Genomic DNA, 27,396 nt, shown 5'->3' with positions numbered 1-27,396 from the left:
TTAAGTACACAGCGTCGCTACTTTGAAAAGTAAATAATTGTGCTCTAATGAAGGCACCAACGCGAAACTACGCTAATTACTTAGACTCCCCGAGCGACTGAATTTCATGCCGCAGCGTGCATGCGCTTTGAAATATGCAGGGTGTTAATAAGTGATAGCCACCAACTTTACAGTGCAATGAAACTCACCGATAGGAATAAATATGCCTTAGTAAATGTGTGTCCAGAAACTGGCTGTGAAACAGAGTTTTAATTTATGAACTACTCATGTCGTGCTATTGCACACTGTTGGCAGCATAGTGGCCCTTAGCAGTTGCTTATTAAAAAAAGCACTTAGTTAGTCAGTTCCTTGAATGAATTTCACACGTGATTAACTAGGATGCCAACTAGGATCTTCTACATGCTGCACGAAATCGATCAGCATTGTGGCAGCGGCTTTTGAATTCGCTATCTTTCTTTGTTGCCGAGTAGTTGTCAATTTCAACACACAGATCCTTGGTATCAGTAACGAGCGTCCTCTGCGAAAGACAGGGCTTACTGGCTAACCTTATCTAAGAGTCCAGTATATTTGGAGCAGAAGATTTCGACCGTTCAAGATCACTTTCCCAATGGTATGTCAAATACAAAGGTGCTGCACAGCGAAAAGACAAAAGATGGGGTAGCCAATCGATGTGGCGAGGATAACTGCTCAGTGAACTGAAGGAGTTAAAATTGTTTGTCCTCAAGACCCTTAGCAGGTCCTGGAAGAAATGTATTTCTCTCACGCTCAACCTTTTCTTTTGTCCCTCTTTTCACCTTATCAGGCTGCAGCTGTTATACAGTATTGTTCTGTTTTTAATTGGTTAAACATACTGGGTATCCTCGCAAAATCAGCCATACAATTTTATATTAGTTGTTACTAGGGCAGGGGAAAATAGATTTTTGAAATAGATAAATAGAAATAAATATTTCTTCCAGTGATACAGGATTTGATAAATAAAGAAATAGTATTTCAAATATATATTTTAATACTAACTCATACAAATACTATTGTGAAATGGGTATATCATTGAAATATGTATAAGAGAATAGTATTTCAAATAATAATATTTCAAACAATACCTGGTGTTTCAAATAATGACTAACTGATTGAAGGTACAGAGCGACATTTGGGAGATCTGATTGATTTTGATATTTGTATCTCATATTTTCGATCCCCTCTTTTCTATATTCGAATCCGAGTGTAAATAGTAAATAGTATTTGCTCATGATTTATTAAAGAAATAGTACTTTTAAATATTATTTGATTTAAGCATTAAAAGAAATAGTATTTTCTAACAGTATTTGCTTATGGAAATATTTCAGTTTTTAGTATTTTGTCCCAAATTATTTAAAATTCTCCCCAGCCCTGCCTGTTACTACTTTACTAGATAATATTCTGTGGTATCGCTAATTGTCAGTTTTCTTTCAAGTTTTGTTTTCTAAATTATGCTTCCTTGCGGAGAAATAAATTTCTCGAGGAATCACCTTGCAAGCATGCTGTTAGCGAAACCTGTTAACCTTCTTCAATGAATTTCATCGATAAAGCATCTATATTTTATTAACTTTTCATGTTTGACTTTACCAGCGAAGGTCTTCAGAGAGAAAATTAAGATGCAATTCACAGCACTGAATACCTACTCCAAGATTACATCTGGTTATAAGAAATATATAAATGAAATTAAAGTATCAGTCTGGAGTAGATGCTGCATAAATGAACCTGGCCATTCAGCTTCTTCATGAAAAGTGTCATTTGCCCGTGAATCGAGGGAAACGGGATATTTAAGTGAATGCTCGTCTTTTAACAAATTCAAAATGTAAACGTAAACAGCTTGAATAGTTTTCCTCTTGAGAGATACAATTTGCAGCCTTTGCGATAAAGGCAAGTACAGTCTACTTTGTTTTCGCTTCAGTCGTGCATCCGTTGCCATAAAAGTGTTTTTATCTTCAGTCTGCTCTTCTGCTCCCTTGCTCTTTAACGCCTTGTTTCTTACGATGCTTATGTTGTCGTTTAAAATACTATAGTTTTGTTAGTGTATATGACCTGCATACGTGTCAAGTTATTCGAGTTTTCTAACTATCAGTTTCAATATCAGTTTGATTTCGCTATGGTGCGAAATAGTGGTAAAATTGATTGGTAGAGTGGTACAGTACATTACTAGTTCAATAGTAGTACAGTATAATCCAAGTAGAGTGGTAGTACAATACACTAGTGTACAGTGCACTGCTAATAGAGTAGCATCACAGTACTCTATTAGTTGTAACGCAAAAATGCTATTATAATAAAATTGATTTAAACTATCAGTTATTTGTCTGAAAAAGAAAAGAATTTTTCAAAATTACTAAATAATTTTGCATAGTTTGCTCACTGTTGTAAAACTCTGTTCTAATTAATATACATGCCCCGTTTAATAATTCAACACATTCTGTCGCCCCTTACAACCCGCCATAAGACGAAAGAGATCATCTGTACGACCTTGCTCTTCGCTTAATCTCTCTGATCCAACTTTATCCAGCGTGTTTTAATTATGGCGGAGTCTCGCTGCTCGTACAGCGCAGTTTCATTTCGTGCTGAGTTATTAAGTTTCCGGGGAAAAACACAAGTGCATTTTCGCATTCGACACGGAAAAAATCGATGCCCAACAGTGCGTGCAACTGCGGAGGTAATTGCGGAGCTGCCGAAATTGCATTTACTCATACTAGCTCAGCTAATATGCGCATACATCTGTACTTATGGAACAGGTGCAACATTTCTGCGCCGACTGCACGTGTTCCATACACCTTTCTACTTTATCTACAATTATTTAAGTAACCTCGAGTGATCGACGATTATGCCATGGAAATGATAGGTATCGTTGTAGGTTCAGCTAAATACTTTTGCAAATAGATCACTGACTGTTAGTTAGAGCAAATAAGGCATTGACAACAAGAACGGAATATAACGCACATTTTTTGCGAAATATACACTTCGAATACTCGAATTTCGAGTCAAATAATGATCGGAGCTGCTTGAAATCGACGAACTATTTGAAAAAAATACAAGCTACTTGTGAAACACAAACGCTTTAAGTATTCGAGCCCTCGTAAGACTTCGAGTGACTTGAAGATAAATTTTGGAATTATTCGAATTAGTTCGAGTTACTTGAAGATAAATTTTCGAATTACTCGAATTATTTCAAGTTACATCTTACACGGTTAGACTAGTATTTGATATTAAATACTCGGTAATACAACTCGGCAGTTGGAGATCTGTTCGAATACATTCGAGTAATTCGAGGTCTTACAAGAGCTCGAATATTCGGGCCGTTTGAGTTCAAGCAGCTCACCATTTGTTTCAAACAGTTGATCAATTTCAAGCAGCTCGGAATATTCAAACGCTCGATTCGGTTCGAGCAATCGAACCCAGTCCAACTTAGCTCGTAAATTCCGGGTACTCGCGCATCCCTAGTTCAAGGCAAGCAACAGCGTTCTTAGCTTGGCGTGAATTACAATTTTCATCGTGAAGTAGTGTTGCTCAGCCGTGCAAAATATTTATACGTTCATCAGAGTTCAACGAGACATTCCAGAAACATCGTACCACCCGCGTGCATAATCCATATTGGATATCGAGCGATGTTCGACCAAGCGTTAGCACGATTGCTGTCCCTCCAACACTGTGTTTGGTATCGACGAGCGATCTGGTAGCAGCTAAAGATTAGAAGATCACGTCCCGCTGCGCAATGACGATGGAGCAGCAAGCGCTCTGTTCATTCGACCGAATGAATCGTGGAAGATGGTCGTCATGAACAAGGGGATCGTACTGAATTAAACACTAATCGAATGGCAGGGGTCGATTTAACGTAGGTACCTTTCAAGTTAATACCACAACACACAATTGAAGAGTCCTGTAGAAAGCACTGTCGGTTAGTGTCAAAATTGAAAAAAAAATGGCCAAATGTACGTGCCAACGGTAATACTATACTGTAGAATTTAATTTCTGGCCCTTACAGTGTTGCCTACAAGGACTCTTCAATTCACAATAATCTTTAAAAACCCACAAGCTAACGAAGGGATGAAATTGAAATACAGCAGATTTCAAAAAGGTGATGGTAAAGAATAAATCGAAAATGGTACTAAATACAAAGCGGTATGCAAATGGTAGAAAAAATTGAATCGCGAATCTGAATATTCAGCAGAGCGCCTAATGCAAAGCAGAAAAATGAATTTCAATTTAGTAGGAAAATTTAGACACCTAATTTGGCCCCAATTTCTGGGGGTATCAACGGCTAATGGTAGCCAATTACGACAAACAATTACCCTGTCACGAATTTGCATATTAATTAGGTTCCGTTAGCGAAGAATCGCTAAAGCTACGTATTAAATTGCATTTCGCACCCCCACTCGTCCACGAGAGAAGCTGCTGACGCCTATAGGCCAGCCCCCAGAGTGCACAAATGCAACAAGGTGCATTGTAAAGTTTCCACCTCGCCCCCCTGCGTATCTCGGCTTCCGATAGTTTTACTCGATCCAGGGTCGTAACCTGAATGCGGATACGTATATACCATTTCGCGAACTCGCATCCTGCTCGATGCAACACCGCTGTCATTGTTCGACTCGTCCTATACGCAATATATCACTTGTCCGCGTATGTATTGTCCCCTCGATCGATTCACAATTACATCGTGCGTTAACCTCCGCCAACATCTAGTTAATGTCCAGGCCCCGAAGCAGTAATACGAGTGTCACGCATGATACTATGAAATTAATTAACGCAGGATTCGCTTGAAGGTTCGCTGAACCTCGAGGATCTTGGAGGCAGCGCTTTGGTTCGCTAGGACACTTGTGCTTCGATGAACGCGAAGGGAAATTATTTGGGGATTTTAAACAACGATAGGAGGCTTCCAAGTGTGGAAGACTGTGGTGCTTTTGCGACTAAAGGTAATGAACGAGGAGGATTTCTAGGTTTGTCAATTAGATGACGATTTATTCAGTATGATGAGGTATTTAGGCAAGGGAGAGGGACCAAGGAGTTCATTCTTGTCGATCACTGAAAGAGAGACTCTGATTCCACGACCGAAAATAGTATGAAATTTTTTAACGTCCACTGATGAATTTGGTAAGTCAACTTTGACAGTTGCAGAGTTAGGATTCCTTCTAATCCCACTAGAAATATTCCTCGTATTGGAAAAAACTTGTGATAATAATATATCATGCGTATTTAATAAGTAACGGTTAATAAGAATAAACTGTGGATCTAGTGTGAGTAAAGGGTAAGGGGAAAAGCAGGGAATGTCCATTTTTAGTGATTCTGCGATGCATAACGTATTTTGTTATAAACAACAGAACTGGCGAATCACAATTGGTTATAAAGTAGAAACGTCCACGTAAGACAGCGTTAAAGGTTTTGTGTACTGGTTAAAAACAAATGTCCACCCTCCACTGGAACAAAGCAAGGAATGTCCCCGGTCTCCCTACTTGCCCTATGTATTTCTGATTAGTCATCACTTTGTACACATCCTTGTTTTGATAATAATAGAAGCGGACATTTATTTTGTTACTGTATTCTGCAGTGTTCCACTTAAAAGATATAAAAACAATGTAAAACAATTATCTCTTTGCCGAGATCTTCTCTGATGCCTAATTAGAGTATAGATTGTTGATCTTGTGAACAGTACAGTTAAGTTCGTTGAACCAAGTTTCTTTACTGATGGACTAAAGTATTAAAACTTGAATATCTCAATAAAGCTGTTTTGTGACATTCCTTGCTTTTCCGCCTCGCCCTATAATTGTGTAATGTGTGCCTGATCGATAATTAAATCCGTTGACTGACTGACAAGTGATAGAAGTCTGACTGTAACAGACTCACTGGAATCCCCTGATTGCCTTCGGGATTGTAGGACAGCGACTGATTAACTCACTGCGCAAACTTGTCCGAATACCAACAGTACCTACTGCCGGTGGACGTAACTTCGGTAACGACACCGAGTTTCCTCCAGTTCCCGAATCCTCGGTCTAGTCGCCTAAGTCCCGTGAACGATTAGAACTTAGAACTATTATAATTTCGACCTAACCCTTGGGAAGCTCCTGAATTTACGCCGCGACTATTTGCTATCGGGAACAGTAGAATCGAAAATTCCGAACACCGAACAATAAAGCCGGATCCCCTGCCCTCGAAATAATATCTAATGCCACTGACAGAGTATGTACCGACAAGTAATCTGAAAATGTCCGAACTCGATAATAATGAGTAATTCAGACTAACGTTACTAACTTTAATAGTAACGCATGCCAACCCAAATAAAAGGAATAATATAGAATATCTTCAACGTGGAAGCTGCCGCAAAGCTCAGCGCAGAGGGCGCCAGCAGCGCACGTACCTTCGCTGACTGTTGATTTCAAAATTGGCAACAAAGGGAGAGAATTGTAAAATATTATAAAAATTTTTATGCTAAGCTTGAGTTCGAATATATTATAACCTAAAAGATGCAAATTTATTTTTTATATCTACATAACTAATAACAGCTAATAATAATAACAATACATGACAAGTTGGACATGTGCTAGTGGCGCCACTGGTGGGGAAAAGTTGCACTCAGCTTGCCGATTAGGTGGGCATTGGAAAAATAAGTAATTTTATAAAAAGAAATTGAAAGGTTTAACAGAAAATTCCCAGACGCTCGTTACTTTTAGCTTGCATACAAGAAGAACCCCACCTTGGTTATGACCTAATTCTTTTATAGCACAGGGGACCTTCTATTCTAAAGCACAATGATGACTTAAGAATTTAATGACTGAACAATACTCTACTCGTGATAGACTTGATGCAATTCAGTATCCTCGACGATGCGTGGCTTGTGTGTCCACCATATCGCGACACGTTCCTGATTGCAAAGGTTTTTCAGGCCAGGGAACGATCGTTAGAGGTCAAGAAACTGAGCGACGCAATTTCAGCCGGCGGGTGGTTGTTAAATATTGACCAAAAAGTAATGAGCCACCCACTTATTATGCCCGAGATTGTAGAATGGCCGTGGATGGTGACGGTGAAAAGGAAGGAAACGCTTCGTGGTCTGGTCACAGGTTCTTGTACGGTGGGCAGCCGTGCACACAGGAGCCCCGGAGTGAAGAAACGGGCGAGAAACCGAGAAAGGGAGCGAGAAAGAGGGACACGAAGAGATTACACGAAGCGCGACACACGGTGGACTATTGCGAGGCGGTTATGCGGAATTCTCTCTCGCTTTTGTACAACGTTAATGTATTCTATTGAGGGTAACCCGTACTGGTAACCCAACAACAATTCCCCGTGTTTTAAATAATGAGAGGCCAGCACCTCCCCGGTCGCGAATTTAGGAGGACAGGGTTGCTCCACTCGTGCCAAATTACGTACACTGTTCTACTTAACGCTGAAGATGGAATGGCCTAGATCGGTCCAGTTCAAGGGAAGAATCCCCCGCGCGATTTCGTTTGTCCGTGGATATCGAATTGTGTGTGTGTGCTAAGCTCGTGTCAAAGCCTTGCTACAGTTGCTCGAGTATTTCGAAACATGTAGCTGGCGCGAGAAGTTCGCAACTTGAATGTTTAAAAAAATCTGATAGCTAGCAAAAATACCTATAGTTCAGATGGTACCAGTGACACACCAATTTTTGAGCTATGTGGAAACACACTCTCGAAAAAATTGTGAATTTTCATATTATTTCGTGGTTCTCAATACAGGTACAACATGGTAATAAATAATTTACGAAATTTTTTCTTCAGATTTCACCCCTGTTATACATGGTCTCGCTAATTCTTCCCCACCATGTTGTAGGACATTTGGGAACCATACAAGTTTCTATTTAAGGGGGTAGTCATTCGCACGCGCGAAAAATAGTGTCTTTTAGGAAATTTTTTGTGGAAAAATAAGTTCGAGCAAAACAGTTTTTTGATATGTTTTTATGGGGTGTTCAGTGTATTGTTCAGTATTTTTTAGAAATAAAATGAACGTTGGTGGAACTAATATCAGGATAACGAGTTGATCTGTAATTAATATTTTGCCATTTTATTGTTTAACAGGGTTATGCTCAGCGCTGGTATTAGAATCAACTAAAGACATGAAATATATTTTCTTTTATTAACAAAAACTGATATATACTGGAAGAAATTGATTTACTATATAACACTGCATTTGTTCGAATATAGTTCACTTCCTCTAAGTTCGATCTGAAGACTGATATCCAGATTTACAAGAGTTCAAGGGAATATCCCAAATCGCTTTAACGAATGTCGTTTCCTTAATTTACTTTTCGAAATTAAACGAACATAAGAATAACACCCCCAAAATTAAAAACAGAAGAGATGAAACAACACGATCTTTTACCCTCCAACCACCCTTCAGATGCCATGCCCAGAACCAGAATTTCCTTTTTGAAAAGAACACCTACCCTTCACCACTCGCGCCTCTCAACACAAGTGTGTAATGGATTAAAAGCAGCAAGAATTATATCGGCATTTGCAGCGTTCAGACTGTCCAATTTCTAACAATTTCAGTTCACTATATTATCGGAGTGATCAGATCTCCGCACAGAAAGGTGAGAATGTTTTAAGCGTCGCTCCATTTCCCGAACGGCAAGCGTGGCGATTATTTGAATGCCAGTTCCTCAGCGCAACAGGACCGTATAAAGTGGAATGCTTAATTGATACGGGTATCGATTACGAAACTGCAAGTTTCCGTTACACGAGGAATGCGATTCGCGTGTAGGGTAGATGGGACGCATTAACTAAAACGTGCACTTCTGAAGCTTTCAAAAAGCATAATGGCTGTGATCGCAATCATCGTAATTGCACAGCTGACGTATCGAACACTGCGGCCCAATATACCGTATAGATGAAACTGCACATCGCCGTCAACCATAAGTTATTTCGAATGGTATCCTTAGGTTATTACGATATTGGCCACGTGTGTAGGAGTTATGAGATGTAGGAGATACGACACGTGATCTGTTCGTATTGACATTAATTAACTGTTGTGGGGAGGCTTTAAATTGTCGCAAATATACGAACTGGTATCGTTTTCAATATTTCGCTACCAATATTTATAAAATATTTGGTGACTTTATCTGTATACTGTTAAGGATGTCATGGGTTTATTTCCAATTACTGCAATATTATTGATAACTCTCTTTAGGCTTTTGTAAGAGGCTTCTTACAATGGGAGGTTCACAGGGGTCCGCCTCCGATTACTTTGGTTTTTGGATATGTTTTAGAGAACCGAAAAATAAGATATACGTGTTTTTTTATAGCAGCCTGTTTTCATATTTAGGGGGTGAAACCACCCCTCAACGTTATAAGATTTTCAGGTGTTCGTCTGAAACATGCAAACAAGCCAAAATAAAAAGACACGTATTTCTTATTTTTCGGTCCTCTAAAACATATCCAAAAACCAAAGCAATCGGAGGCGGACACCTGGGAACCCTTCCTTGTTAGTCAAATAAATGGTATAAGCAACTGAAATGACAATTAACTTTAATTATTAGCATTCGTTAATGCATATTTGCTACGTTAGTAACCTTCCAGAAAATTCAAATCTATGAAGATTTTTTGAACTGCAAGTGGTCCCTTTATGCCCAAGTTATGCATCCAATAAACCAGATGGGAACTCAATGAACTCGAGTTCGAGAAATGTTCACACCTCTACCCAAATTATTAATTACAATCAAAAGACAAATCACTGTTTTAAAGTCACTATACAGTCTCTCATGATCGGAGCATTTATTCTTACTGTAAAAGATGAAGTCGAAATTATTCAAAGGAAAAACTTGTTAAGGGTACAAAATCACATATGCTTAACAAACAACGACAGGAGGGATCTAATTTGTACACTTGTGTAAGCGAAGCCTACTTGCTAGTGCAAAGTCGTAGCTGTCGGACAGCTGAGATTGATTACGGCTAACTGAAAACTGATGGAGCCTGACTGCTCCCTTAAACTGACTGAAGCATGAGCGCTTCCGATTTTAATTTGAAAGTGACTGGTGGAGTTCTGATTGCTTCCAAGATTCCAAATGGCCATCTGATGGAAAATTGATTGCTAACTGCTCTTAAAATACTGGTGGATATTGGAGTCTACACTCTTCTACGTCCCTAATGTGTTCTCCCTAGTGAGGGAGTATAATATAACCTCACCTACATTCTACTCAGATATATGGAGTTTCCTCTAAGCAGTCCTCAAGAGTAGAAATTTTTAAATCACTTTGGAACTTGGCTGCAGAAACCCGCAAGCTTATTGCGCGTCTGCTTGCTCGAATAGCATTCAAAAGGGGAGAACCAAAAATGATGAATCCTAAGTAATAATCCCCAACTTCGTTTTCCACAGTGTTCTCTACTTCTGAACACATGATGATTCTAACTCAAAATTCTTGAAATAAAAAATAACAAAAATTTCACGAACATAATATAAACCTTATGAGTGTCTATAGCTCACACTTCGCTCTACTTTTTTTTATTATAATATCTAGCCTCTGGAATAGGGTTGAACATTTACTAGTATCGTTAAGAATTGGGTAATATCGGGGTCACGCGAAATATTAAAGATAAACTACTTTCCAGAATGCAATATTCCTTATTAAAATAAATCCCTGTCGATATCAAATAATTAACATCAAACACCCAATCGCAATAGTATCAAGTACTTAGTAAAATTACTTCAAGCTGCATTAGCTGCGGGAGAGACCGGGGCAAGTTGATGCGTTTTTCAGTTTTCAATTTTTTTCATTCTTGTTTGAATTAATTACTTAGTAACAAAGAGGCTGAACCATACTTTGGCCCTTCCTCTTTAATATATTAAGTGAAAACTTGAGAAAATACATACAATTTACCCGACTGCGGGCAAGTTGGTACTCCTTTGGGGCATGTTGATGCATCTGTAAAATATACAATAAAAAAGAAAATACAATATAAATAAAAAAATGAATAATGTGCTAAATGGCCCGGGCTCGTATAGGTGTCGAGATAATTTCTCTGTGCCAACCTGCCCCTGTGTCAACTTGCCCCGGTCTTCCCTACCGCACTTCAGATTTTCGTTTAGAACTGCGTATATATGTACATAGGTACATGCATACATCAAGAGGTTTACGGACGGTGCCACACGTACGCAAGCGTGCTGTAAGCGCGGAGATGTGGAGGAACAATAGTCTAAAGTTCACCATTCCCAAACACGGGGGTATAAATCCAGCCAAGTCGATAGGGAGCGGAGCCACTGTGCCCAGTGTTCGTCATTCGAGAGTTAGTAACGATCTTAAGTTCGAAAAGGGCAGTGTTTGCCATCTTGTTACGGACCGACACTCGAAGGATTATTCCGCGGTTCGAGGGATCCTCGAGGTTTATGCATCGAAACAGTTAGTCCATTTGGACAATAATTAGTCCTCGAGGGAAAGCGGGTGGACGACGGGAAGTGCTTAATTGCTGACCTCGGTCGACGCTCTCTGAAATTGGTGTTCCTGCCCGTGCGCTAACGAGAAAATGAGAAACGGCGTGGAGGGGGGGGGGGTGCGGGGTTCCGACTCTACAAGTTTATTCATGCGAATCGATAGATTCGACTTTCGGGTTGTATGAATGGGATTAAAATTTCGACGAGTGAAAAACCTTCGCAGAACTGTCTGAAGAGCGCGGAAGGTCGTGGAAGTCTAGGTGCGCTATTAAATGAAGCTTGAATATTATATGAAAGAAGATTGCCCGCAATTGTCAGTGGCGTGGTACTGGAATCAGTTTACACAGTGACAGTGCTGGGAGGAAATTAGGAAGGTCTTTTCTGCCTTTCAGCAGGCTGTCGGAAATCAATTGAAGTTGGGCCAGAAACGTCATGCACGTAGAAAGGGGACGTTTTATATTCTATGCGTTAAAATAAGTCCAAGTGGAGGGTGAAATTTTGGGTCACGTGAGCCTTCATTTCGAAGGAAAGCACTTTCAATATTAATAAAGTAGACGTACACTTGGCTGAAACTTGGTGTAATGGTGTTCGCTAGTACTATGATTTCTTCTGTGCATGATATGATATTATAACTCGCTCACTTCGAGTGTACTGTTAGTACCAACTACCAGTGTTGTAATAACACCAATTCACTACCAACTATAGAAACCATCGCAGCTCATCATGACGTTTCTTTTTGCTTTTAAAGTGTATTAATATTGTCTTAACGTTCTTTGATATCGATCGAACCACGGCAATCAAATTGAATCAATTATTACGCACAGGATTATACAATATAGCGTACCGAAGACAGAAAGCATTTTATTTATACAATCCTACGTGGAATCTAATTGTCAAACGTGCGCGGTCTTGGGGGAGCCGCTAAAGAGGTTTACCGCATTGTTCGAAGAGGAGGAAATAAAACAGGAGAAACGTCCGCAGTGCCCTCAATTTGCCGTCTGAGATTGCATTTTCAAAAATAGGATAGGGAATTAATCAGGAAGGAAAAGAAGTCACCGGGGGAATCGTGGAAACGTCGTCTAGCAACCTTTACCCCGAGGGGCACGATATTAAACAGCCTGTGAGCCGAAATCACCGTTTCAACGGGACATATTGAAGATCAGTCGCGTTCCTATCGAGGTCAATGCGACAGGAGTAATTTCTGGATTATACGGCGACTATAATCCGCCAACTAGCGTAATAACATCGTTTCATAGACCATTATATCCTGCCGGTGGATTGTAACGCTATTACTTGTATAACCTCGCGAGTTTCGCGCCCTAATATCAAATTCAATTTCTTGGCCGAAGCGTTGCAGCCTCTGAATTATACCTCGCCGCGCATTCGTCAGTTGCAGAGTGTCCAGCCGGGGGCGCTATGTACGTCGTTCAGCGAGTAACAGGGCCATAAAGTATTAGATGACAGAAGTAACAAGGCCGGCGTAACAAAAACGCAGCAAAATACTGATAAGGCTGTTAAGTTTAACGACGTATGTGTATGACACTGTGGAGATGGATAGAGGTGTAGCAAATTATGCGGTTTACGAGGTACGACTTTAAGGGTTACTAGGCAGTCGAAAAATCGATTTTTTATAGCATTTTCTGAAAGTACTATCTTTTCTCAATAAAATGCCGCTTGGTTTATAGTAAAATTCGCAGAATTGTAGATTTGGCAGCTAAAAACGTCAAGCGGCAATGTATAGCGTCGCCTTAAACAATGATGGTGCGCTACCAAAATCCGGTGACTTCTTAATTGTTTTATGAAAATCTCGAATTTTGACGCACCCTATAAGAGGTTTGCCCCGAAATGGCACATGTTTTACACATCCTGTAATTTTTTCCAAGTCGAGCTGACCCTCAATTCGTTCGCAATCAGGAAAAAATGAAGAGACAAAAATATTCGAGAAAAATGCGTTTAAAGTTTCTGGGCAAAGGCGACGTTTGTAGCTGCCAAATCTACAATTTTGCGAATTTTACTACAAACCAAGCGACATTTTATTCAGAAAAGATAGTACTTTCAGAAAATGTAATAAAAATCGATTTTTCGACTGCCTAGTCCCCTTAAGTAGGCGAGATAGTGAAAAAGAATGAACAAAAACTACTTTGCAACCCCAAATATCGAGAACCTTTGGAGAAGAATTCTTAAAAAATTATGATAAAGTAATAAATATCCCCTTTACAAAAGAGTCTCTTCCAATTTGTGTAAAACGTGAATTCTTGATCGCATTAAACCTCTCACTACTGAATCGTTTCATTTAATTTGATACCTCCCTTGAGAAACAACTTCAACCAGAATCATTGGCTACCATACCTACAAGAATTTAAATTATTTAACAACTGCACATTACAGTGGCACCCCCAAAGAAAAGGGCTTCGTAAAAAGAAAAAAAATCACAATTTTATTCTATAAACAAATTTCTATAATCACCTAATGAATTTTATTGAATTTGCATTAAAAATATTTTTATTCTTTCACCTCGATTCCCCTCAAGATTAAATCCTGAGTGCGCCACTGCCACATTACGTACACATAAGTGTAGCTACTTTGACTATTGAAAGATTGCGAACCCCGTCGCTGAACGCCTGCCAATTGGCATGACACTAAGCATTAATAAAAAAAATCATTGTTCGACTTTGTGGCCAGAGGATCCGCGCTTTCAATCGTTTCTCGCATTTTACTTTTCTGTTGCCAGCAGAAAAGAACAACTCGACTATAAAGTCATCGATTCAGGCAACTTAACGCTGCCTATTCATTCTCGCGGGCGCACTTGCTGGCTCGCGAATCTTCTTCAACGACGCTAAAGGTGCCTCGCCATCTAGCTTCTCGCGTGCTATGCATGTATTATAGAGTGGCTCGTTGCAGTTACTTATTACGCCTTTAGTTAAACTGAAATGAATGGAGGCATTAACACGGATGACCGACATTGCTAAGAGAAGCCATCCCCCCCGATTCTTCTTTGTTATCACGTCCAACGTTTTTCGCCACGTTCCAGCGGCTGCGCGCACTAAATTCGACGGGACAGATAGCTTTCTGTTTTCAGAATCGGTTTTGAAACAGTGGTGCACGGCGCAGAGGCGGACGATAAATATTTTCTTTCAATTTACACTTTCCGTTCGAAAAAACAAAATTCCACGTGCTTCTGACAGATTGAAACGCCAGCTATCCAATAGCCAGCTGTTTATGCATAAATGTTTCAACAATGCGCAAGGCTGACGGTGTGAATGACATTTTCACAGATGCTTATTACAAATGTTACACGCGACGCCTATTTATTCCAACAACAGATTGACCTTTACAACTGGAACTTCCTATTTTACCTTCGCCACTGCACACTTTCTTGTGGTGGAGTATGAAGGCTAACAAGGGGAGGACACCATGTGGTAGACACCGATTTTGACGAGCCTTGGTACGATGGATCTGTGTCGAAAATAAGTAAATAGGTGTCCGAGCGTTTCAGCCAATAGGCCTTAATAATTCAGATATTTACATGTAAATTATTAAAAATTTAGGGTTTTAGTTGGTAAAAGTCCCACACTACCCTGGCGCCCGCGGGAGATTCCCTTCTGGAGGCGTCGGGGTGCATTTTGAAGATGTCTCCAAGTTAAAAAAAAATATATAAAAAATAATAATTTATAAAAAAAATTTATGTAGTTTTTTTTTAACTTGGAGAAATCTTCAAAAGGCACCCCGACTTCTTCAGATTTTTACCCATTAAAACCCCACGGCCACTATGAAATTTTTAATAGTTTCCATGTAAATATCTCGGACACCTATTTACTTATTTTCGACATAGATCCATCGTGCCAAGGCTCATCAATATCGGTGTCTACCACATGGTGTCCTCCCCTTGTAAGTCGGTTAATATCAAGCAACTAAGAGCTTTTTATATTTTTGGAGATAGCAAAGAATGCGTCGAATAAAGCTTCCTTAGGGTAACTTAGAAGTTAGAAAGCTTCTTTAGGGAAGTTAGAATGTTAAGAATAAGTCTACTATAAAGTGGGTGTTTGCGACACATGTGGAAACCATTACTGAAGAACTAATTGCCACGATGAAATACAATTTTGGAATAAAATTCGCGGTACAAGCAAAAACAGAGTAATTCATTATAGTATCAGTAAAATAAATTCTCCTGGCGCAAAGCTTTGTTTTCGAGGAAAATGACTGAACTTTCATCGGGTACACGCGCACCCACATACCCCGATTTGACCCGCTTTACTTGTGAGCTCATATAAAATCTACTTTATACTAAAAAAACAGACTAAATCTTGTCTAATTAAAGGAGAAATAAAATTGTAGTTTAAATAATTCAAATTTAACCACGAGTTACCTGAAATTCGTAAATGAACCATTGGAAGAACACAGCTAACAAAAACTAGATATTCAACGACTATGACAGTTTCAACAACAGATTCTTAAAAAGTTTAATTTTCTCGATCAGTTCCTATTCACAAATTGGTATATATGTACATATTATTATTTCTCCGTAGCCAGGGAAATCGAGCCCACGTAGGTGCACGTGTCCTCGATGAAATTTGAAAATCGTTTCTCTTGAAACCGAAACCTCGGACAGAAAAGTGATCGCAAAATTTTTGCTCCTCTTTGCACGAACGGTCACCCTATTCCTGCTTGCGCCGGGAATTTCGCTGCACTAATAAATGGGTCATCTTCCTCTGAGCATGTCGCAGCGATGCATCCACCAGATAGGTACTGTCTCTGAAGGATAACTCGATACTGCGTATCGATACGTTCAAGGAGATGGGAGTCGTCGGCTGGAATCAAAGGGGGAGGTCTCTTCAGACGTCGCGAAAGCAGAGTCTATCTCCTCAGAAATCTGGTAAAGGCTGCGCGATGCATATTTAGATTGGTTTCAGACGGATTCTAAATGTAACGCAACGAGGCACAAGCAGCCGAGCATGCAAGGGGTTCCTTATAGCCCCTGAAAAGTATGTTTGAAAGCGGTAACGTGCACGAAAGTCGGTCATCGATTAAACGTGCATCTGAAAAAGGACGGTCAAAGGATCGCAAACAGGCAAGACTGAACGGCGCCCGACACCTGTGTTGGTAGCTTTCTGAGCTGAAACGGATAGGCAGGGCCACCTCCGTTTCACGATAGTTCAAAAGCAGATGTTTGTCTCGTGACTTATTCACTCCAATCACCTCGTTTGGTTCTCTGCCCTCCTACACAGATGCGTGCCTGACAATATGGCCGCAGCGACGCGTGTTGCTTCGAATTTCAAACGGGGCAAAAGTGTCGAGCGGGCTGATCGATACCACCCACACAGGCATTTTCACCAGGATTTTGCTGAATTTTCTCTCGAAGGGAAATCTATTGCACCGTGGATGTTTACGAGAGTAAATTCGGGGCCTCGGCTAGGAGATAGCCATCTTGCTTCGCGTACTCTTTGCGGTTAGTATGCGCTTGCAAATTTTGGTTTTTTACGAGACTGAGCATTTGTGCGCACGTGCCGAGTTATTCGGAAAAATACAACACGATGCTCTTTTGTGTATAAAGTCGCGTATAAGTATAAATCACTATATACGATATTTTACAACTTAGACAATTTTACAAATTTTATAAGATAACGTCAAGGGATATAAAGATGGAACTGATTATTGTTAGGTAGTGACTAATTTCCAAACCTTTGCTCACTGACACTTTTCGGTTTAATCTGATGAGTAGGGTAGATTGGGGCTGAAAGTCCGGCGGGTAAAAAGTCCCGAATGCAATATCTCCATTCGTAAACAATCGATTGAATATTGCAGCATAACTGTGTTGATGGCAAGGGTAATAAGGAGGGCCGCAGAGTCGCCAGTTGTTTTTGGGCTTTCGTGCGGAGAACTGCAGTAGTGTATATAGCTGGATTCAAGTCATACCAAATGCACGTACACTACTGCAGTTCGCCTCACCGATTCTAACCTTAGCAACGGGACAGGCGGGTTGCTCGCAGCTAGGCCCTAAAAACGGCTCCCTGTGCACCACTGCTATATTGGTTCAAAAAGTCCATTACTTATATTGTTGACTTATATTTTTATTTTTTGTTAAAGAAGTCATATTAAAATGCTAAAAAGAGTGGCTGTCTTTATAGAAGCAAACCAATTAGTAAAGTTATAAATTATCTATCTTTATTCCTGTTTTTTATATTAAAATAATTTGAGTTTAAGAAATAAGGCCAAAGTGCTTAAAGGGAGTTATATCTTTATGTCGAGCCAAGATTATTGTGCAATTTTCGGTTCAAGCTGAATCTGTGTCCTGTATTTTTATTCTTTTGTATAAAAAAAGAGTGCCGTAGTATTTCCTTTGAATATTGTATACCAAAAAACAAGCCATGCCCGGGGCAAAAAGTCCATTTTTAATTGACACACATTTTGTGATATAACTCAACAAAAAATAACACTATTAACCAACAAATTTGTAAAAGTAAAGCCTAATAGAAGTAGTTTATACAAAATAATATTGTGTATCTCTAGATTGTTATTACTAAATTTTACATAGGTTTATATGAAAAACGGGACTTTCACCCCGAGCTACCCTACTACTAGTGTACAAAGTTTATTTTATTCCACGAATTTCTGAAGATCCTCCATAAAGCAGCAATTTAAATTTTAAATTCTGGATTACTGAGTCCATTGGCAGTGACAGCCTAAGTAGCAAACGTTCCTTCCACTAAATGCATTTAAATGTATTTATTAAATTGGTCGATCGCAGCTTTAAGAGAGTATTCAATCTTGATTTAAAAATAAATTTCATAGTAACTCCCCAACTTGCGCTGAACCTACTTAGTATATATTTTACAGAAACGTGGAGTTAAATAAAGGAAGTGTAAATAAAAATAAAGTGAACTATGGAAGAGTACAATCCGCGTGTAGATAAAGAAATCCGAAATTGGTCTTTCAATCTCCAAGCATGAGGAAAAATCTATAGGATGGAAAAATTAACAACTCACATTAGAATAATCAACCTGGAATTTAATCTCCGGACGTGAAGAAGATTCCTTGCCTTACCTAATTGTCAAGAATTTTTGCAAATGGGAGCGTATTTTAGATTTAATGGTGCTTTTTATATCCTCCGATATGCAAAGGTATCTTAGCTGGATTGTTGTAAACATCGTGTTTGAATTAAACTACTATAAATTTCCCTGATCAGACTTTCCTGGTATTATAATGTTAGGAGGCTAACATAGTTCTTAATCAGTTAAAGAAACTGCTTTTCAGGACACGTTAAGAAATCCACTATCACTGTATAGGATCATATTGGATTCGATCTCGTCTAAGAGCCTTTTCACATGAGAGACTTCCGCGACTCGAGATTGGTATTTCAGACGTATTCATTTAGCAGAGTCAGCGTTGATTTGGAATGGATCTTGAGTGTTCGAATGCACTTGCAATGTCACTGTCTGCAGTGAAAATGTCTTTACTGCCGGATATTCGTTTTAGATGAACAAACAATTATATTCCTTCGAGTCAAATGTGAGTGAAAAGCATTGGTTGTACTTTATTTGATTCGCAACACTTTTCTGATGGGAAATTCGAGTACCACGATGCACCAGATACAAAATCTGCCCCGGATGGAGCATCACTCGATTGAACACGCCTATACGACAAGAGATTTCCGAAATCCCGATTCAATCGTGATAAAAATATCCGACTCCGAAATTTTCGAGCATCCGAACATCTACTGTTATCGTACTATTATTTCCAACTGTAGTACAATTCCTTTCGTCTTTCACAGTTAATGCTCATTCCTGTTAAAGGTAGCTGAAAGTTATTTGTACCTCAACTCTCTTAGCACCGCATAATAAACTGTCAAATTTGAACACTTCTTAATTGCAACGAAATTTAATTCGAGGTTGATATCTCCAACTACCTAGAAGTATGCTAAATACTTCTTACTTTAATGAGCAATTCATCGTTCCATCAGACCAACAAGGGAAGAACCCGGAAATTCCAAAAATTATGAAACTTTGTGAATATGTAGGGGATTTCCTTCTGAGTACAATGCAATTTTTATTTCCTGCCCAAATTCACTCTAATGGGGTGAAATTAACCTCTAAAAAATCGGGTATGTTTCGATTTCATTTTGTAACTCGCCATCTGTGAGAGATAGAGAAAAAAATCAAGACAAAAGTTACTTTTTTTAATTAGATCTATCATACGGTAAAAGTTTTATTAATTGTTGGGACAATTGATGAAGCTGACAACTTATACCATTTGATGGATCTAATTAAGGGGATTAGACAGTCAGAATCTCGATTTTTTTTGTCAGATTTTCCGAAAGAACCACCCTTCCCGAGTAAAATGCCCTTTGGTTTAAGGAAAATTAAGGATTTTACAGCCGAAAAGGTCGAGCGCGCCATAAACCGTTTCTGCGCGCACGCAGGTAGACCAGATTCCTCTTTTGAAACTTTAAACGCGTTTTTCTCGGAATCATATTTCCTCTTCGTTTTGCAGTGATTGAGAAAAAAACGGAGGTACAAATCAATTTGAAAAAATTTGAGCATATGTGAAACATGTCTAGTTACGACCTCAACCTAGGCATAAGTCTGTGAAAAGTCCTATTTTGATAAAAAAAAAAAAAAAATGACTCTTTTCCGTGGCGAAAAATCACGTTTCTTTAAAATTTGCCGTTTTACATCCGCCATTTTTATACATTACTGACAAAACTTTCTAGATTCTCTTAACACAAAGACGTTCTACGCTTAGGCAGTGCTTGCAATATATTGCATCATTGATTTTGACCAATAAGGAAAAACCGCATTACTTATCGGTTGACCCAATAGCCATACCTACATGCTGCGTACTGCGTTCAAAGCGTGCGCACCACTCTGCATCATCAAATTCGCCAGCGCATATTAACCGAACGATCAGCGAGGAATCAAGGCGAATCGAAACAGTGCCACGTATTTACATGGTAGTTGATTACACTGCGCCGATTAATGGGAACTAAAATTGCACGCGTCACCGAACACTCTCCGCTACGCCGTACCGATCTCGATGAATTCCTACCCACGCACAGCTCGACCCGCAGCCGCATTTGCTCGCCGCCAGTGTTCGGCGCAGCCAAAAGTTCCCCAACGCTCAAGACGACGCACAGGCATCAAGTTCCGCGGAGACGCGATCGTTCACAGCCTCCGCGAAGGCGGACGCGCTGCTGAAATAAATTATTCGTTCAAACACCGGGGCGGAAGCTCATCCATCAAAATCCACGATCCGAATAATAACGACGAAGTTACGGGATCCGGTGTCTCTCGGCGTGTCACTTGGCGCGAGCTATATACGCCATCCACTTCGCCCGGTTCCTCGAAACGTCTCTCTTGCTTCGCAGCAACTTCCCGCCTAATCCCTAATACATCGTGCAAGTAAAAGCGATCCATCCTCGGAGCGTGCTTTCTATCGCCGATAAAACGACCCGCGAAACCCTCCCCCGCGATCATGCCGCGTCCAATCGCCTCGCGTACATGTATTATTAACTCTCTTGGCCGACGAGCGCCGTCGGCCCGGGGCTATATTCGTAGACAGGTACCCGCGGAATGACGGATCATGATACACGGAGCGAGGCAGCGGTCGTATCGCTGGAATTGGAACGTGAAACGTTATCGCGTTTCGCTGCAGGGAAAGATATTTCGGTGGGATCACCGGCTTAAATCGCCACTCGATGGCCATCGATCGCGGCAGCCGCGTCCCGGCTGCACGCGGAACAATTTTCATGTTCCGGCTGGAACACGCAACGACAGCGAAACGGCAAGCGATAGCTATCTGCCAACCCGGGAATCGCGGAGATCCACGAAATCAGTGCGAGATCGCTCTCTGTCTCGCCGACTCTCGACCCTACCCCCTTCGCCCGCCGCCCTTTCGTATTTCAGACACGTAATGGTGGACGAGGAGATCGTAAACGTGCGATGTCAAAGAGCCGACGTCGAGCTATCCCGAGCGCTCTTTTTCGAGATCGATTCGAGAAATAAGAGGGCCTGCACAAAGGACGACGAAATGAACAGATTTAGATGTCGTCGGATGAGAGACTTAATAGATGGGATGTGCCCGCTAAAAGCGCGGCAGGGATCGTGACACAGCTACGAGCAGAATTGTATATGGGGCGACAATTACCCCGGAATCGTGGCGTGCATTCTTTTCACGCGGATTTCTATTTGACAGGGTATGGTGTCGAAAGCTCATAAATGTCACCGTATCGCGAATCAGGAATGAGGATTAAATCGTCTGGCTAATCTATTGTGGTTTGTAAAGTATGAGGACGGGAGGAAGATTGCTGAGGACATCTGAGATTATGCTTTAATTGAGATCTGGATGGCAGAGAAACATAAGGGGGTGTTGAAGAGTATTATGTCTTAGCAATGCAATCTATCTAATTGCAAGCTATCAAGTCGCCTCTTTGGTAAAGCTAGCATTATTGCGAAGATAATGTCCGTTCCCGATTCGCAAAGTCTCAGACTGCTTCTAAATCTGTGAGCTCTTGAGAATATACACAGGATTTAAGATTAAACGCTAAGACTATTTATGGGAATATCATTTCCATGAATATAATCTTCCTTTTCACTGGTCGTTTCATTCTTGTTACGCGCTCCATTGTGCCTTTGGAACGTTAATGCGTTCACCCTTTTTCCAACTGAATTATTCCTTCACATTCGGTTTCCGCTATTGATGTAGTATCTTCAAGGATAGTTACTAAGGGAATTTCTTTAGCGAATAAAACTGTTCGAGTGTTCGTACTGAAATTCGGTGTTCAAAGATTGGAAGCAGTGTTCAGGTAATGGGGGTTTCACTGTGTTTCTCTGTTACGCGGGGTAGAGGAAATATAGTGGACTTGTGAAAGGAGATGAAGATGGCAGCGTACTTGAGTGTTACGAGACAAGGGGCTGGGAAAACATTTTGCCTAGATTTTGGACAGTAGCTCATTAAGGGTCTGGGCACACTAACAATAAGTGGTTTCGAGCCTTTGCCACCCTGTAATGAATGACGAGACGCCAGAGATGGGCAAGAGTTAAAAATATCTGGATAACAATTTTTGTACAAAAAAATCAAGTTCCTATGAGTTGCTTCAGAAATAACGAAAACTTGGATTGTTTAAATCCTCCGATATATTTCTCATCCAATTTATCGATGGATATTTTTAATTTTTGCATTAAAAAGGCATTCTACGAATTCTATGAGCTACCTACGCTGAAGACAGGGATGAAAAAAGAAGTTGGCTTTGATTTTCTCCAGCTTAATCTTGGGGAAGATCGTTAAAAGCAATTTCATGCGGTTTATAAAGGAAAGTTTTTAATATTTCCCGTTTAACGACGGATTTTTACGCTGGCTTGAAGAACGTACCTCCGCCTTCATTCTTCGACGAACGCGACTATAAAACTTTTTGCGGTTAATTCACTTAAAATTACATACGTATAGGTATGTGATGAAGTGCTGACAATCTTCTTTCTTAAAAACGAGTAGCAGAACTAACAGTCTGCGCACAATTTGGAATAGTTTTTAATGAAAGAATGCGATCTGATTTGTCGGTAGCTTGTGAGCTTCTATCACGAAGAAGAGTACTAAGTAGAAACAAAACCTTTATTTGCAGTTTCATGAAATTCCTTCTGTACAATTTAGCAAAGAAGGTAATGCTAATCGTTCAATGTGCCAAGAACCAGATAGGTAATGGCTGCGAAACGGAAACCCTCTGTAAACTTTAAAACCGCTAATTACGGAGCAACAGTAAATTCATTTTCCCCATTACTGTTTTCTAAAGCGAGCTTGCAACGGCTTTACGAGAGAAATGGTCAAATCACGAAAAAACTAAAAATGCAGGATAATTAATTACTACATTGTAATGCCGTTAGAATGGAAATAGAATGGTCCAATTATTTGTGATATTTCCCATTTCTTCATAACCTTTACGATTGCCTACTGTATTTAGTACTTACAGTAACAAAAACAGTATTATTTTTCTAACCACACATTACTTTTTCCCCATTCAAGGGGGGATTCTCGTCTATTAGCCCCAAAAAGTAACTGATATTTAAGAATTTTTTTTATAAAAACTGTTGGTCATTTTGGATTAAACCCTCTTGGGGTGTAAGGAGGCATGTTTAAACTTGCAGCAAATATTTTTTTTATGTCGATCCTCCTTATTATTTATTAATTATTGTGGAATCTTGTCCACCTCTTCGACGATGTAACTCCTGTTGGGAGGATGTGTAGCACCTATCACAGTCCTCTGATTGCAAAAAAATAGAAGCTTCTTAAAGTTAGATAGTTTACGCTGGGATTGGTCCGCTTTAAAGGGAAAAAATGAAAAATTGAAAGAGTTATATCGTTTGAAAGAAAAAAGTAAGTTTTTCACTTAGACAAATTTTTCATATTATTCTTTATATCGACGAAAAAAGTATGATAAATAAAATCAAAAATTAAAATTTTGGGTCGAGTACCAGCATAAATTATTTAACATTAAGAATATTTTCTCCTTTTTGCAATCAGATGTCTAAGAGATTCCACAATAACGAATAATTTATAAGAAGGATCGACATAAAAAAAATATTTTCTGCAAGTTTAAAGACGCCTCCTTATATCCCAATAGAGTTTAATGTATTATTAAGAATAGTTTTTCCAAAAAAAATTCTTGAATTTCGGGGGCAGTTACAGGAGAATCCTCCCTTAAGTTGTCTTCACGTCCACTATTAAGATATATGTAGTAGTGTGTAAAAAATCGCAGAGTTTAAATAAATATCAGGGGCACTTTGTATCTATTGCTTCATGTATCATCCCTAATATTATAAAAGCACAGGATGTGTCAGAATAAGTATCTAGAGCAATAGCTAAAGCCTGTGCTATTTAATCCTTTTAAGATCAAGTGACGGTGCATCCTCTAGACATGATCACTGCAACTAACTTGATAATCTCGTCTAGGAGTACCTCAAAGGAAACACAGCGTGTGATAGTAACTAATTGTATCGAGCTAACGTGAATCTAGTGCAGAACCCTCAAGTTCGTAAGCACGTGACGTGGCCGTGGTTCGCCACGATATTATTACATTTTGCAATCAGCATGCGACACCATTGTTACGAATTACGTGGTGGTTTCCCAGGGCAAGTAACCTCTTCCTGCCTTCAGTTTCGCTTCACAGGACAAATCCTTCGGAAGGGAAACTGGATACAGAAGCTTTGTAGAAGAATATCCGTGAAAAGTATCCCATTACTCGCTACACACAAAGTAATAAGACTAATCATCTACTCGGTGGTGAGGTTTTTAAAAAAATCTTCAGAAGAAAAATGGTAAGCTCCAGTTTTAATAGAGCTGGTGTTTCCCTGAACTTTGTCGCGATAATATTTCGGTGGAAAGAAATACTCAACGCGACTGCAGTCCTGCAGTGAGCAAAATAAGTCCGGGGACAAAACTTTCTGTCATAAAAGACGCAGTGTTCTTGCACTCTTTTGTTTAGAATTTGCAAATATCAGCGCAGGGGAACGTGGAAGTTTGCTTTTTCTTTAGGAAAATAGTGTTACAGAAAAGACTGTGGATTTTTCTTTCGCCATTCAGCGCGTAATGCGATTTGTAAGCTTCTAAATGAATTTTCTGACCCGGCGCTGGTGTGGCAGTGTGAAAAAATGTTTGATCGCGGAGCGGAATGAATAACAGAACAAGTTTCCAACAGGCCAGCGCGAAAAAGTGGCCCTTGAATGTCCACAAATTCACGACCAGCCGCGAAATGCCATTCCCCTCGTTTAAAAATGTTCCTAGGTGCGTTCAATTTGCCGACGCGCAGATCGCTGCTCCCGCGGTTCAAATGAATTTCGCACACCGTGAGTATGATTTTCATAAGCCACGATACTCTGGAAAATCATAGTTGTAAATTGCTTTCACAATGCACAAACGACATGTATAATTTCCCAGAGTTCAAACTTGTACTTGTTCGAAGCTTAACATAACCTGCCGTTTCTACGTCACTGTATACCTACAGTGTAACTCTCAATCCACGTCTTACATAACCGTTCGCAAGTATCTTGCCGGAGCAGTTAATCATCCGGCATATTGGAAACTCAGGCTCTGTCTAAGTTAAATTGTGGCAATCTACCAACGTCGCCAGTACCTGAAAAAGCCTTTCAACGGGGCTATTAAAGAGCAGTTTGCTGTAGTATCCTATACATCTCTGATCGGTTAGTTGCCGCGTCATTTCTAAGATGTGCCCTAGTCTTACCTGGTGCTGATGATAGTCGGTACCAGCGCCGTTAGGGAATCTGTAGCGGAATGGGCTGTGCACGGGGCAATTGACACGGAACGCGCTTTCGCTGGGTAACCTTGACGGCGGATGGGAATGCGGACCGTAGATGACACAGTCCATCAGCATAGGTCTTCCGGGGGCGTGATCGAGGGATCGACAGGAGTAGTTGACGGGCGGCGGCCGAACTGGAGGGTGCTCGATTGGCCGGCATGGTGGTTGCTCGATCGGCTGCCTGCCCGGGTGCTGTTGCTCGTGCAGACGGTGCTCCAGCATACGGGAGACGTGCTCGACGGATCTGCACCCGTGATCGTGCATCCGACCGAAGTGATGGTCGTGCATGTAACTGGCGTGATCTTTCAGCCGACAGGGATGCTCGATGGCGCGCATCGCGTGATGCTCCATGCCGCTCCTCATCGGCGTGGAGGACATGGACGAAGATGCTTGAGCATGATCAACCGCGGATCGAGGCTGCTCGGTGCGTATCTGCTCGGTCGATCGGCCCATCGACTCGATCGACCTGCTGGATTGATGGTGGTCGACGATGGGCCGCGTAGGGTCTGCCAGCGGCTGACGTATGACAGAGTCCATGGATCTCATCGACTCCATCGACCTCATCGCCTCGGTCGAGCGCATACTGTGCTCGATCGGCCGCATCGGCGACGGCTCGGTCGACCTGCACGCTCTGCTCCAGCATCGCGGTATAGTGTTAGCGCCGTCGCTTCCGCCGCCGAGGTTCACGTTGGTAGCGGCTACGCCATGACCTTGAGGAGGCCAACCGACCCCGTATGGATCCATATCCATTGCGTGCGGGCCGCAAATGTGCCAACACTCTTCTCCGCCGCCTTGTTACGGTCCCAGCCGCCACATGGCCCTGCCTGGTGGCACCATTCGCGCCTTCATGGCAGCCTCGGTGCCACCGTCACTGGCCTTCCGCGCGACGGGGCCGTACGCACTCGACGCACACGCGAAACCGCACTCGCGGGACGACACGCGGTCAATCGCGATATACTCGTGCACGATCGCACAGCGGGTCGCGGTGAGACGGCGGAGGGGAGGAGAGGACACGTAACCGCGGCGAAGACCAATCGAAGAGGGAAGACGAGTAATCAAAGCGAAACGAAACGACGGTTGGGGAGCGGAAAGAGACGGAACAAAGGGGAGCACGCTGTCACTCGAGAATCACGCGAAAGAGGAAAAAGCTGGAACGGATGGAGGAGCCGTAAGCGAGCGCGACAGCATCGAGAAGCTGACACATCGCGATGCTGCGCTCCCCAGCACTGAGCCTCGCGGCCTCGACTGCCGCGCAGTTCCTCCACGCAAACCAACCAACCGACCCACTACCCCCGACCATCCACCCATCGCCTAACTATCCATCCCCCTCCCCAAACTCTGGCGCCGCGTCTGTCCCCCGTCCTCTCTTACGCCAGCATCGCAACCCCTCGCCGCCAGTAAACCCCGCTCTCTCCCTCGCCCCCCTCTGTCTCTCTCGCTTGTCCCTCTGGACCGCAATGTTCACCCACCGTCTCCGGTAACACTCCCCTCCATCTTTCACCCTACGTCCATGCCGCCCTCCCCGCTTTGCTCCTTCGTCCTTTTCCTTCTTCCTGCTCCGCGAACAATCTCCGGCCCCATCGCCGAGAGACTCGCACACTTTTCCCCTCCAACCGCTTCTTTCCCTGTGTAATTCCTGTCCGCATTTAACCGTCGCTCCTTTGTCGCTCTATCAGTAGCCCAGCGCCGCTGCTTCCTGTTGG

At 41.3% G+C, this 27,396-nt stretch overlaps 1 protein-coding gene across 11 annotated transcripts in view; it reads right to left on the bottom strand.

Moving 5' to 3' along the window:
* The window catches only part of Cask (peripheral plasma membrane protein CASK), a 250,585-nt gene that overhangs the window by 124,027 nt on the left and 99,162 nt on the right, over positions 1-27,396 (bottom strand). The window contains exon 1 of one of the 11 annotated variants that reach the window (XM_076826265.1): positions 25,619-26,917. The exons of the other annotated variants lie outside the window; for them this stretch is intronic. Within the exon in view, the coding sequence (XP_076682380.1) occupies positions 25,619-26,443 (825 nt within the window). The 5' untranslated portion in view covers positions 26,444-26,917. Of the gene's footprint in view, positions 1-25,618; positions 26,918-27,396 lie in introns of those variants that run through there. 11 annotated transcript variants of the gene reach the window in all.

This window comes from Andrena cerasifolii, chromosome 14 (assembly GCF_050908995.1).
Source record: "Andrena cerasifolii isolate SP2316 chromosome 14, iyAndCera1_principal, whole genome shotgun sequence".
NCBI lineage: Eukaryota > Metazoa > Arthropoda > Insecta > Hymenoptera > Andrenidae > Andrena > Andrena cerasifolii.
Note: the sequence above shows the minus strand (reverse complement) of the source record. Positions and strands in the feature narration are given on the sequence as shown.